The sequence below is a fragment of the Chlorocebus sabaeus genome, chromosome 25 (genome assembly GCF_047675955.1).
Source record: "Chlorocebus sabaeus isolate Y175 chromosome 25, mChlSab1.0.hap1, whole genome shotgun sequence".
NCBI classification, from domain to species: Eukaryota; Metazoa; Chordata; class Mammalia; order Primates; family Cercopithecidae; genus Chlorocebus; species Chlorocebus sabaeus.
The window spans coordinates 50,488,501-50,502,144 of NC_132928.1; the positions used below are offsets into that span (position 1 = coordinate 50,488,501).

General features: G+C 40.6%; 1 protein-coding gene across 3 annotated transcripts in view; it reads right to left on the reverse strand.

Moving 5' to 3' along the window:
- The window catches only part of SOAT1 (sterol O-acyltransferase 1), a 67,100-nt gene that overhangs the window by 51,343 nt on the left and 2,113 nt on the right, over positions 1 to 13,644 (reverse strand). For 2 of the 3 annotated variants that reach the window (XM_007989336.3, XM_007989335.3), the window contains exon 2: positions 6,743 to 6,868. In XM_007989336.3, coding sequence (XP_007987527.1) covers positions 6,743 to 6,745 — 3 coding nt within the window. In that variant the 5' untranslated portion in view covers positions 6,746 to 6,868. Of the gene's footprint in view, positions 1 to 6,742; positions 6,869 to 7,013; positions 7,035 to 13,644 lie in introns of those variants that run through there. The other variant, XM_073011738.1, reaches the window with a different exon arrangement.

The window sequence follows — 13,644 nt, forward strand, 5'->3', positions numbered from 1 at the left end:
GCGTAAACCCGGGAGGCGGAGCTTGCAGTGAGCTGAGATCCGGCCACTGCAGTCCAGCCCGGGCTACAGAGCAAGACTCCGTCTCAAAAAAAAAAACAAAAACAAAACCAAAAAAAAACAAAAACAAACAAAACAAAAAATACACTATACCAATTAAAAGAATATCTGATATATAAAAACAAAACATGGCAAAGCATACATACACAAGCAAAGTCAAAAGACAAATCACTAGTTAGAAAATATTCAAAGTACACAATCAAAGGATTAATTTCTTTAATATAGAAAAAGCTCTTAAAAATAATAACCACCAGATAAGGAATAAACGTGAGCAAAGGATATGAACAGGACTTTTAAAGAAAAAAAACATGGTCAATAAATATGAAAAAATTTCCATACCTCACTTAAAATTCATGAGAACAAATTTATGCTATACGTATACTGTCTTTCACCCATCAAATCGGGAATTTTAAAAGACTGGTAAGATTATTGCAAAGAGTGTGGTGAAACAGTATAGATAGGAATATAAAGTGGCATAACATTTTTTAAAGGAAATTTGATAATATCTAAATTTTAAATGCAAAAGCCCTTTGATCTAGCAATTTCACTTTTAAGAATGTATCCTGGCCAGGTACAGTGGATCACGCCTGTAATCCCAGCACTTTGGGAGGCTGAGGCAGGCGGCGCACTAGGTCAGGAGTTCGAGACCAGCCTGACCAACATGGTGAAACCCTGTCTCTACTAAAAATACAAAAATTAACCAGGCATGGCGGCGTGCCCCTGTAATCCTAGCTACTCAGGAAGCTGAGACAGGAGAATCGCTTGAACCAGGGAGGCGGAGGTTGCAGTGAGCCGAGATCGCGCCACTGCATTCCAGCCTAGGCGACAGAAGGAGACTCCGTCTCAAAAAAAAAAAAAAATGTATCCTATAGGTACACCAGTACAAGTAAGCAATGATGCTGTTTCAATAATGCTCTCTGTAGCACTGTCTGTAATACTGCAACTCTGGAAACAGCCTAAGTGTCCATCAATAAGGGACAAGTTAAATAAACCACCAAGCATCTGTACAGCAGAAATACTACACAGGTATTTAAAAGAATTACATATACTAAATGAAAAGATATCTGAGACTTACAAAGTACAGAAGAAACAAATTGCAGATGAGATCTTAAATATGATCCCACATGTAAAAAAAAATAATGTTATTTGTGGGAGGAAGTATTACTTAATAACTTTCTGTGGTGTTTGAATTTTTTCAATGAGTATTACTTTAAAATTTAAAAAAATTTATATTCACATTTTAGCAATTTGTTTAATAAAACCAAACTTTTTTTTTTTTTTTTTTAAGACAGAGTCTTACTCTGTCACCCAGGCTGGAGTGCAGTGGCACGGTCTCGGCTCACTGCAACCTCCGTCTCCCGGGTTCAAGCAATTCTACTGCCTCAGCCTCCTGAGTAGCTTGAATTACAGGCACCCACCACCATGTCCAGCTGATTTTTGTATTTTTAGTAGAGACAGGGTTTTATCATGTTGGTCAGGCTAGTCTTGAACTCCTGACCTCAAGCGATCCGCCCGCCTCAGCCTCCCAAAGTGCTGGGATTACAGGCGCCAGCTACCGTGCCCAGCCATGTGGGAACTATATTACTCAACTAGAGTAACTTTGGCTTATTTTTCTTTTATCACCACGTCTGTATCAACTGTGTAGGCTAACTATATATGCAAGAAGATAATTTGCCTTATTACCACTGAACTGTTACATCATCATATTATCTTGTTTTAAATCAAGAGAAAATTACTGGTAGGAATATTAGAGGATTTCATGTAGATTATAATTCTCAGTTGATATACAACAGGAGATTATAAAAGCTACCTTAGGAACTGGGACAGAAGAGTTGGCAGCACTGCCAGTAAGATACCTTAATGAACACAGTGCCATACACGCAGAAAGTGCTTTCATATTGGCTATCCTTGACTTTGCATAAAAGGCAACCTAGCCGGGCGCGGTGGCTCAAACCTGTAATCCCAGCACTTTGGGAGGCCGAGACGGGCGGATCACGAGGTCAGGAGATCGAGACCATCCTGGCTAAGCTGGTGAAACCCCGTCTCTACTAAAAAAATACAAAACCTAGCCGGGCGTGGTGGCGGGCGCCTGTAGTCCCAGCTACTCAGCTACTCAGCCCAGGAGGCTGAGGCAGGAGAATGGCGGGAACCCGGGAGGCGGAGCTTGCAGTGAGCTGAGATCGCGCCACTGCACTCCAGCCTGGGTGACAGAGCGAGACTCTGTCTCAAAAAAAAAAAAAAAAAAAGGCAACCTAAGCACTGGCAAGCTGTAAGATTTGTCCAAAATCATTAACACAGGTAGGTCATCAGTCAATGACAACATATACAGTAAGACTTCGAGTCCTTTTTTTTTTTTTTAAAGTCGCAAATCTTTGAGTAGTTAAGACCATTTTTTTTAAGAGATGGGGTCTCACTATGTTGCCTAGGCTGAACTCCAACTCCTAGGCTCAAATGGTCCTCCCAAGCAGCTCAGACTATAGATGCAAGCCACCACATAGAACATGTCGACATGGTATTTCTGAGAACTGACATCACCTTTACAATAAAACCAAAGCCCCTATTAAGCATCCAGAATGCTACAGTAATCAAACACTGACCATTTCTTTTCAGGTATACAATCATTTCTGACCAGCCGTCTGTTTTGGCAAACAGTGTTTTCACTCACAACTGCCAACTGCACAGATGTCTTCATTTTGAGGTATTAAAGGTAGTCTTTCTAAATCCAGAAAACCTAGTCGTCTTTCATTTAACATTAAGTATGCAAGGCACTGTTTTTAGTGCCAGAGGTTTAAAGGGAGTTGACTGAAGAAGGTTGAGATGTGCTGGTTTTGAAAAGGAAATGTCTTTATTATTTTCTACTACAACAATCCTCTCTGCCTTGTCACACTAGCATTTGTGACTCCTTGAAATACTTGGTCTAAGTCAGCATATGGTGGTGCTACTTCTAACGCTTCTGGAACCCTCATTAACAAATACCTTCAGTGTGTGCCATTTCACAATGAATTTAACTAATTTCCACCACCTGAGCAGCAGTAAAAGAAGGAAATACTGCCCCACTCAGCAAATGTATACCAATTACTGCTTGCTATTTGGCACTATCTGCTTCTATGCTTCACATCAAGTCCTTTGACTTGCTTCAATGTGCATGTATCAAATTTAATGCCACTTTTGTCCTCCTGGGCCCACTGGAGGGTCCCCAGCAAGGGCCACTATCCACCGGCTGTCAGGGCAGTTGGCTGGGTACCGAGAGGCTGTTGGAGCCTTATCTTCTTACTTACTTCTGGCCTTTCCAATTTGCTCTATATTCCTATCCATGAAAACCAACCACAAATCCATCTGTACTACCTACCCCTCATCCTCTCTAAAAGCAAACAAACACCACACACACAACACTGTACTGTCTTAAAGTCTTTACAAACACATACCTCTGTGGATTGAAAGCCCTCTCCCAGTCTTCTTATCTCAAAGGCCAAACTCAAAATCTACTTCAGTGAGACTTTCCTCCATTCTAAAGCAAGGGCTCCCCCCACCCCATCAGTCTCTACTTGGTTACTATAACTCACTTAGCTCCTATTTGTAACAAAGGATTGTTTTCTATTTGGGTATCTTATGCACACCAACTTCAAGCTCCCTATTAACAAACCTGGTACACTGTCTTACATTTAGATCAAAGGTGCTTAACTGACACCAGATTATTGATCTGCTGGCTGGAAGGCTATCATCAAAAGACAGATAATAACAAGTCTTGGTGAGGATGTGGAGAAATTGGAACCCTCATACATTGCTGGTGGGAACATAAGGAGTAGCTGGTTTGGAAAAGTATAGCAGTTCCTCAAAAAGTTAAACACACATTTACCATGACTCAGCAACTCAACTCTTACGTATATACCCAAGAGAACTGAAAACATATATTCCATAAGCTTCTACACAAATGTTCATAGCATTATTCATAACAGCCAATAATTGTAAATAACCCCCAAAATAAATATCAACTGACAGATAAGCAAACTGTATCATACTTATACAATGAAATATTATTCAGCCACACACACAAAAAAATGAAGTACTGATACATCTTAAAACACACTGCTCAGGAGGCTGAGGAAGGAAGATCACTTGAGCCCAGGAGATTGAGGCTGCAATGTGCTATAATCATGCCTGTGAACAGCCACTGCACTCCAGCCTGGACAGTAGAGCAAGATCCCGCCTCAAATAAAAAACCCAAACAAACATGGAAAACATTATGCTAAGCTCAAGCAGTCAGACACAAAGGCCACATGTTCTACGAATCCCCTTATAAGAAATGCCCAGATCAGGCAAATCCAAAGTGACAGGAAGTATATTAGTGGTTGCTAGAGGCTAAAAGAGGAATGGGACTTCTTTCCGGGGTGATAAAAATGTTTTGGAATTAAGCAGCAGTGATGGTTCTACAACCTTGTAAATATATTAGCAACCACTGAATTGTAAACTTTAAAATGATGACTTTATTGGTACGCAAATATATTACTAAAAAATTAAAATGAATGGAGACCTGGCATGGTGGCTTATGCCTATAATACCAGCACTTTGGGAGGTCAGGGCAACCAGATCACTTGCCAGAGTTCAAGACCAGCCTGGTCAACATATTGAAGCCCCGACTCTATTAAAATACAAAAATTAGCTGGGTGTGGTGTCACATGACTTTATCCCAGCTACTCGGGAGGCTGAGGCAGGAGGATCACTTGGGCCTGGGAGGTGAAGGTCACAATAAGCCAAGATTGCACCACTCCAGCCTAGGCGACAAAGTGAAACTGTCTCAAAAAAAAAAAAAAAAAAAAAAAATTAGGAGGAATGGAAGGAAAAAGGAAGAGAAGGGGATGCAGAAAAAGGGAAGAAACAAAGAAGGAGGAAGAGGGGAAGAAAAAGTGCTGGGCACGGTGGCTCACGCCTGTAATTCCAGCACTTTGGGAGGCTAAGATTGGTAGATTATCTAAGGTCAAAAGTTCGAGACCAGCCTGACCAACATAGTGAAACCCCATCTCTACTAAAAATACAAAATTATCTGCGCGTGGTGACGCATGCTTGTAATCCCAGCTACTTGGGAGGCTGAAGCAGGAGAATGGCTTGAATCCAGGAGGCAGAGGTTGCAGTGAGCCAATATTGCACCATTGCACTCTACTCTGGGCAACAAGAGCAAAACTGTCTCAAAAAAAGAAGAAAAGAAAAAGGAGAGAAAGAAAGGGCACCTAGACCAGCCTGGGCACGGTGGCTCACGCCCATAATCCCAGAACTTTGGGATTACTCCCAAAGCACTTACTCCCCAAGGTTAACAAATGTTACAATATGCGAAGAAACATTTTCAAATTAGCATTACTTACATTAAACCAAAGAGGTTGTTATACTTCTTGATTTAAGCTAACCAATTCAATTTTTAACACCTGCACTAAAACCTGGCTTGACTAAAACTTAATGAACTAGGACAATAAAGAACACTGAAAATAACAGAAATTAGAAGAATTTAGAATCTTTTCAAAAACTTGGGACGTAAAGAGAATGATCACGTACAGTGACAGAAAGTTTCAATTAAAATAACTTTTCTGTCCGGAGAACTGGAAGGAACAAACAAGTATGAAGTTTCTAATGTGTGAAAATGCAGGCAAGGGAAACAAGCTGGGTTATCACTAAGTCCCTAAATCATGGAAGGAAAATTCTCCCCAGTATTGGCTCATCCTCCTTTGCATAAATTTCACATTTTATATCACAATAAAACTAGCCCATATGCAATATAAATATGTCATATATAGCTAAGAGCCTATCAATAAACCTCATTATGCCAATTCAAGCAGCAATATTTACATTCCTGGTGGGATCCAGCTGTTGATATTTAAGTTTAATTAAATTTAGGTAGAAAAAACCAAAACTGTTTCTTTATGAAAAGAGATGAAATGCCAAAGACAATCTGTCTCAAAAAGTTCCGCACCTATTTGTTAACTAAACAATCCTCAAATTTCAAATCCTTGTTGCAATCAAACCTTTACAAATGTCACTGCAAAAATAAAATACCCTGATGCAATAGATGACATCAATTAGAGTTGTGTTTACAAGTCTATCATTCATAGTTATAAACCTTGACCTTAACAACAAAGGACTATCGTATTCCTCCTCGTAGTCAGGCATTAAGCAAATGTGGACACAAGAATAAAAACTCCCTAACTACTACTCCCCTCCCAAGATTTATAGCTCAGTATTGAACTGGATTAGGCACCCTGCTAATCACTCACATTTTACTCATTGTATCTATTATGAGAGTAGTTAATTATAAGAGTATTACACTGTGATAAATCTAATTATGTGTATAATTTTGGAGGTTTTCTCATTTACTTAACTTGGAGCTCCATAATGGCAAACAAATCCAAACTGATAACTGCTATAGTGCCAGCATCCAGTGGGGGACCTCAGCAATTACTGGTAGGTTAGGTGACTGAATGAATGGTCTCTAAAACACAGCAGATACCAATAGATGTCCACTGAATTCATTAACAAGAAAGGACGTATTTTCTAATTGCTTTGTTACTAGACATATAAAACTCTATCAATACCCATTTACAATAAAGAATGAAAGAGATGGCAATACTTAATCTATAACACTGTATTTGTTCTCTATTTCACTAATTCACCTAAAAAAAAAAAAAAAATTAAGCCTCACCATTACTAGGTGCCTCTAGGGACTCCTTTGCAGGTTTTCTCTGGTCTTCATCTTCCTCAGGATTTTCCCTGGACTTTGACAGCCGGTTTCTTAGAGACATCTTCTCTTCACCCACCATTGTATTGTCTAGGAAAGAAGGTGTAAAAAGCTTTTGTATTAGTCCGTTTTCACATTGCTATAAAGACACTACCTGAGACTGGGTGATTTATAAAGGAAAGAGGTTTAACTGTCTCACAGTTCCGCATGGCTGGAAAGGCCTCAGGAAACTTACAATTATGGCAGAAGACCAAGGGGAGGCAAGGCATGTCTTACGTGGCAGCAGGACAGACAGAGCAAGGAAGTGCTACATTTAAAACCATCAGCTCTCACGGAACTGCCTCATTATCGCGAGAACAGCATGGGGGAAACTGTCCCCATGATCCAACCACCTCCCACCAGGTCCCTCCCTTGACACGTGGCGATTACAGTTAGAGATGAGATTTGTGTGGGGACAGAGGCAAACCATATCAGCTTTGAACTAAGCATCTGGCTTACGTGAATTTCACAATACCACTATATTTAGGATAGGTGAAATTTGATGATATATTCTCTTTCTTTTGCATTAATCACTTCAAAGCATTTTCTGGGTACAAGATACTCAAGATAACAAATTTGAAGAAATCAGGTGCTGTAAAATAATCTGACTGGTTTCAAAACCCCTTTTTAAACATAGACCACACTCTTAAAGAACAATTTAGTTGAAGAAAGCATTAAGTATGTAAAAAAAAAAAAAAAAAAAGGATTAAATAGTAACAGGTAACTACAAAGATGCCACAAGGTGGAGTATGATTTAATAACAAAGTCAATGGTAAAAAAAATACCTTAAGTTCAGAGACAGCAGAGATCAGCAGAAGATGTAAAGGTTTCACAGAAAAGAAGGTATTTTAGACAGTCTTGAAGAATGAGAACTGTGCATTCCACGTGCAAAAAAGGATTAAAACAAGGACCTTATAAGCCCTATTCAGGGAACCATGACTGAACTGAACTACAACAAAAACAAACTTTTAAGTATCTACAAAGTGCAAGGACCCTGCCAGGTGCTTTAAGTTTTCTCATTTGATCTTCATAACAATTCTGGAAAAAAAAAAAATTATCCTTAGTTTTCACATGAGAAAACAATCATTAAAGTAGTTACTAGCAATGTCCTCCACCCAAGTACCAGGAATACACCTGTAGCTAAACAAGCTGAATTCAAAGGAACGCACACCAGAGCCCCAGATACTAGAGTCTCCTTTTCTTCTCATTACAGTAACTTGCCCAAGACCACACAGCTAACGACAGAGCCAGACTTGAACTGGCATTAGTTGGATCCAAACTACAAAGAGCATTAACTACTGGGGGAAAAATGTTGGTAACAGAGAAATGTGATGAGGGAAAAGACTAGAAAGGAGGACAGGAGTCACACTATAAAGGCCTGAGAAATTAGAAATTTTTCAGGAAGGCAGTGGTGAGACACTTTAAGCACTAAAAAACATGATCAAAGTCACAAAGATCAATGTCAAGACAGTACAAGGTTTATTCTAAAGTCATGTGTTTCACTAGCACGGTGGCAAGCAGCTGTAGTCCCAGCTACTTGGGAGGCTGAGGAGGGAGAATCACTTGAACCCAGGAGTTTTGAGTCTGGCGTGGGCAACATAGCAAGACCACATGTCGAAAAACAATTATTTATGTATTTATTTGTTGAGAAGGAGTATCGCTTTGCCCAGGCTGGAGTGCAATGGCGCGATCTCAGCTCACTGCAACCTCTGCCTCCTGGGTTCAGGCGATTCTCCTGTCTCAGCCTCCCGAGTAGCTGTGATTACAGGCGCCTGCCACCCCACGTGGCTAATTTTAGTATTTTAGTAGAGACAGGGTTTCACCATGTTGGTCAGGCTGGTCTTGAACTTCTGACTTCAAATGATCCGCCTGCCTCGGCCTCCCAAAGTGCTGTGATTACAGGCATGAGCCACTGTACCCGGCCAAAAAAACCAATTTTAAATAAAAAGTAAAGCAGTGTTTCACTAAGTGATAAAGTTTTCAAGAGTCTAAAGCAAGAAGAAAACAACTGTGAAATACTCATTACATTATTCTAAAGCTACATATCATTTCTGAGACTACAGTCTTTCCTAATTTTTATATTAAAATATCCTTTTCTGTATAAAAGGATGAAATATAGTACATGGTGAGTTTGGTTGTTTTTCAACTATCCCAACTTGGCAAAGTAAAAATCTGACAAATCTAGATCAGCTTTCTTCTAATTATTTCTGAAATCAAACAAATGAAACAATTGTGGAATAGCAGATGAATATATCAAGTAGAAATGATATCATAAGATCTAATTAAGAGGAACTGAAGGGATAAGTCAGGGCTAATCAATCACAAGACCATGCCCAACTTACAATGGTCCAATTCTGTGTAAAAGCGACAGAGGAAGTCACAAGAGCATCTCTCTCTTCATCAGAAATGATGAGAGAAGTGAGAACTGAAAACTAAACTTTGAGGGACGGCCTCAAAGTAGAAGAAATCAGAGAAGAAAAAGAAAGATGCAAAAGGAACCAAGATGTTTCAGTAAGAGAGGAATTTTACAAGGAATAACGGGATTTTTTTTTTCTGGCCAGATGATCGGGAATTTAAAGTAGATACTCTTTTAAAGAGCATATAGCAAAAGTTTAAAGCATAAAAGACAGTAAAATGAGGCCAGGTGTGGTGGCTCAGGCCTGTAATCCCAGCACTTTGGAAGGCTGAAGTGGGCAGATCATGAAGTCAGGAGATCGAGACCATCCTGGCTAACACAGTAAAACCCCGTCTCTACTAAAAATACAAAAAAAAATTAGCTGGGCGTGGTGGCGGGCGCCTGTAGTCCCAGCTACTTGGGAGGCTGAGGCAGGAGAATGACATGAACCAGGGAGGCAGAGCTTGCAGAGTGAGCTGAGATCACGCTACTGCACTCTAGCTTGGGCAACAGAGCAAGACTCGGTCTCAAATAAATGCCAGATTAAAGTTTATTACCCAAACCCTATGAAACAGTATAGCACAGTGCAGTATTTCTCAAAGTAGAATACTAACAGCTGATTTTTTTAGTGCTTATGTGTTTTACATGTATTATTTTCATCTCAATAGAATCAAGACAGATACTACTGTTATTCCTCAAACATTCTTTGGCCACCAGGGGGTCCCATATACTCTTCCCTGTCTATAGAAAGCGATTTCTCCTCTGCCCTTTTATCTAGCTAACTCCTACTCAAGCCTTCAAAGAATCACGGCTGCAGCAGTAATAGAATTAATACCAACAGTTCTGATTTAATGAGCACCTATTATGCACCGCCAGGCACTGCGCTGCTAAACTTTTTACATTACATTTAATCTTTACAACCTTAGATAAGTATTATATCCTCATTTTACACATGAGTTTAGGGAAGTGATTTAACTGGTCCCGAATCATATAATTCTCCAACAGCAGAAGTAGAATTCAAAACAAAGACTATCAGATTCTACAACCTGCCCTCCTTCCTAATCACTGGACTGCCTCCAACTCACAGCCTCTGAAGTTTCCTTTACCACTGCCTCTCATCTTACCCTCTCTGCGGTCCCACTACACTCTGCACATCCTGTCACATGTTACATTGTCCTATAATCAGACAGCAATACTCTCTGTCTCTTACATTAGGCTTAAGTTCTCAAAGACAGGGATTACATAGTATTTTCTGTAAGACTCCCCCAAATCTAGTGAGGAGTACCTGGAGTACAACAGGCAGGCATTAAGAGAGAAAGCGAATGTATCAGTTAACATGTAACCAATTATTCTAAGCACAAGACAGTCCCTAACTTAGGATGGTTCAACTTAAAGTTTTTCAACTTTATGATGGTGCAAAAGCAACATGCATTCCGTGGAAATCATATTTAGAGTACTCATACAACTATTCTGCTTTTCACTGTCAGTGTAGTATTCAATAAACTACACGTGATAGTGAACGCTTTATTGTAAAATAGTCTGTGTTCAATGACTTTGCCCAACTGTAGGCTAATATTAAGTGTTTGGGGCATACTTAAGGTACACTAGGCTAAAAATACAAAAAAAAAAAAAAAAAAAAATTTAGCCAGGCGTGGTGGCAAGCACCTGTAATCCCATCTACTCAGGAGGCTGAGGCAGGAAAATCGCTTGAACCTAGGAGGCAAAGGTTGCAGTGAGCACAGGTTGTACCACCATACTCCAGCCCGGACAACAGAGTGAGACCCTGTCTCCAAAAAAAGAAATATAAAAAGAGGGTCCTTGGTAATAAGATGAGGAACCATCAAGCTACTTTAGAGGAAACCTTACATCAAAAGCTAAAACAGGGCTGGGTATGGTGGCTCACACCTATAATCCCAGCACTTTGGGAGGCTGAGGTGGGCAGATCACAAGGTCAGGAGATGGAGACCATCCTGGCTAGCCTAGCACGGTGAAAGCTCGTCTCTACTAAAAACACAAAAAATTAGCCAGGCGTGGTGGCAGGCACCTGTAGTCCCAGCTACTCGGGAGGCTGAGGCAGAAGAATCGCTTTAACTTGGAGGCAGAGGTTGCAGTGAACCTCGATCGCGCCATTGCACTCAAGTTAGATCAAGTCACTTCACAACTCAAACCCCTTCAAACATCATAAGTCCTTACCATGATCTAGTAACTCCTGCATTACCTGCCACTCACCACCAACTCCTTAAATACCATCAATTTTTTTTTTTTTTTTTTTTTTTTTTAAAGATAGAGTTTTGCTCTTGTTGGCCAGACTGGAATGCAATGGCACGATCTCAGCTCACTGCAACCTCCACCTCCTGGGTTCAAGCGATTCTCCTGCCTCAGTCTCCAGAGCAGCTGGGGTTACAGGCCACCATACCCAGCTAATTTTGTATTTTTAGTAGAGATGGGGTTTCTCCATGTTGGTCAGGTTGGTCTTGAACTCCCAATCTCAGGTGATCCACCTGCCTCGGCCTCCCAAAGTGCTGGGATTACAGGCGTGAGCCATCGCGCCTGGCCTTTTTTTTTTTTTTTTTTTTTTTTTTTTTTTGAGACGGAGTCACCCTATGTTGCCCAGACTGGAGTGCAGTGGCATGATCTTGGCTCTCTCATTTTCTCTACTCATTACTTTGGCCTTCCACTGTTTCTTAAGCAAGCGCACTGGCTCACGCTTGTAATTCTAGCACTTTGGGAGGCCAACGTGGGTGGATAACGAGGTCAGGAGTTCTAGACCAGCCTGGTCAAGATGATGAAACTCCATCTCTACTAAAAATCTGAAAAATTAGCCAGGGGTGGGGGCGGGTGCCTGTAATCCCAGCCACTCGGGAGGCTAAGGCAGAGAACTGCTTGAACCCAGGAGGTGGAGGTTGCAGTCAGCAAAGATCATGCCACTGCACTCCAGCCTGGGTGACAAAGCTAGATTCCATCTCAAAAAAAAAAAAAAAAAAAAAGAAAGAAAAGGAAAGGAAAGAAGAGGAGGACAGGACATGGGATATTTCACAATTGGGGGACATGAATAGCTACGATTTGATTACATGCACAGTTTTAGGAGGAAGGACAAAGAAATATAGTGGAGTATGCTGCAAGTAAGTTGAGGAAGTGAAAACAGCGATCATAAGACTAGTCTCTCAAGAGGTCTAGCAGTGAAGGAATCGCTAGTGTTTAGGAAGCAGGTAACAAAGTGCTGAGTGCAGGAGGTGTAGCACATGTCTCATTTAACATGTCCATTTTTAAAGATGCAGGAGATTCAGAAATGCTAACAAACTTATTCAAGGCACAGGTAACATAAAGCTAAGTAGACAGCTATTTATACAACACACTGATTGAACAAGAATTTCTTAAGAATCTAATCTGTGCACGCAATTATATTATCATACAGTGTGATAAGCATCTAACTTATCTTAAGCAAGCAAAACAAAAAGAATTGATTTGAGAAACAAATGAACTTGGAAAGACATCTCAACTTTAGCCTGCTCAGTGTTCCCATTAATAAAGCTTTCAAAAGAGCCCATAAATCTGAATCACAAATACTGAGTGCCCACTCCAGGTGAAGAACTTTGCCACATCACCCTTAGATTCAGTGGGGGAAAAGGGACACAACTGTGGATAGAATTTACAATCCAGAGTAAAAAAACTTTCCCTCTGGCACTCAAAGGTTTGCCCTAACACAGCGCTACAACTTTTACATGTCACAGAACTGGGTCATTAAGTAATTAGCAGAACTAAAGAACAGGAACAAATTCTCATTTACATCTGTATGGTTATTATAATCTCTTAACCGATGTGGCAAAAAAAAAAAAAAAGCAAAACAAAGCCATCCTCTTAAAAAAATGAACTTAGCTAGTCTTTGTTAAAAACTTTCTCCATTTTTTTTCCCATAGGAAAAAGGGACTCTTCCCTGGTTAATACAGTAGTTCTCCCATATCCATGGGGGATATGGTCCAAGACTCCCTGTGGATGCCTAGAACGGTGGATAACAGTGAACCCAATACACGTTGTTTTTTCCTACACATACCTATTATAAAGTTTCATCTACAGGCTAGGCACAGTGGCTCATGCCTGTATTCCCAGCACTTTGGGAGGCCGAGGCAGACGGATCACCTGAGGTCAGGAGTTTGAGACCAGTCTGCCCAACACAGTGAAACCCTCCCAGTCTCTACTAAAAATACAAAAATTAGCCAGGGGAGCCGGGCACGGTGGCTCATGCCTGTAATCCCAGAACTTTGGGAGGCTGAGCCGGGGATCACCTGAGGTCGGAAGTTCAAGACCAGCCTGATCAGTAAGATATGACCAGTCTTTACCAAAAAAAAAAAGAAAAAAGAAAAAAGAGAAAGAAAAAAAAATTAGCCACGTGTGGTGGCAGGCGCTTGTAATCACAGCTACTCAGGAGGCTGAG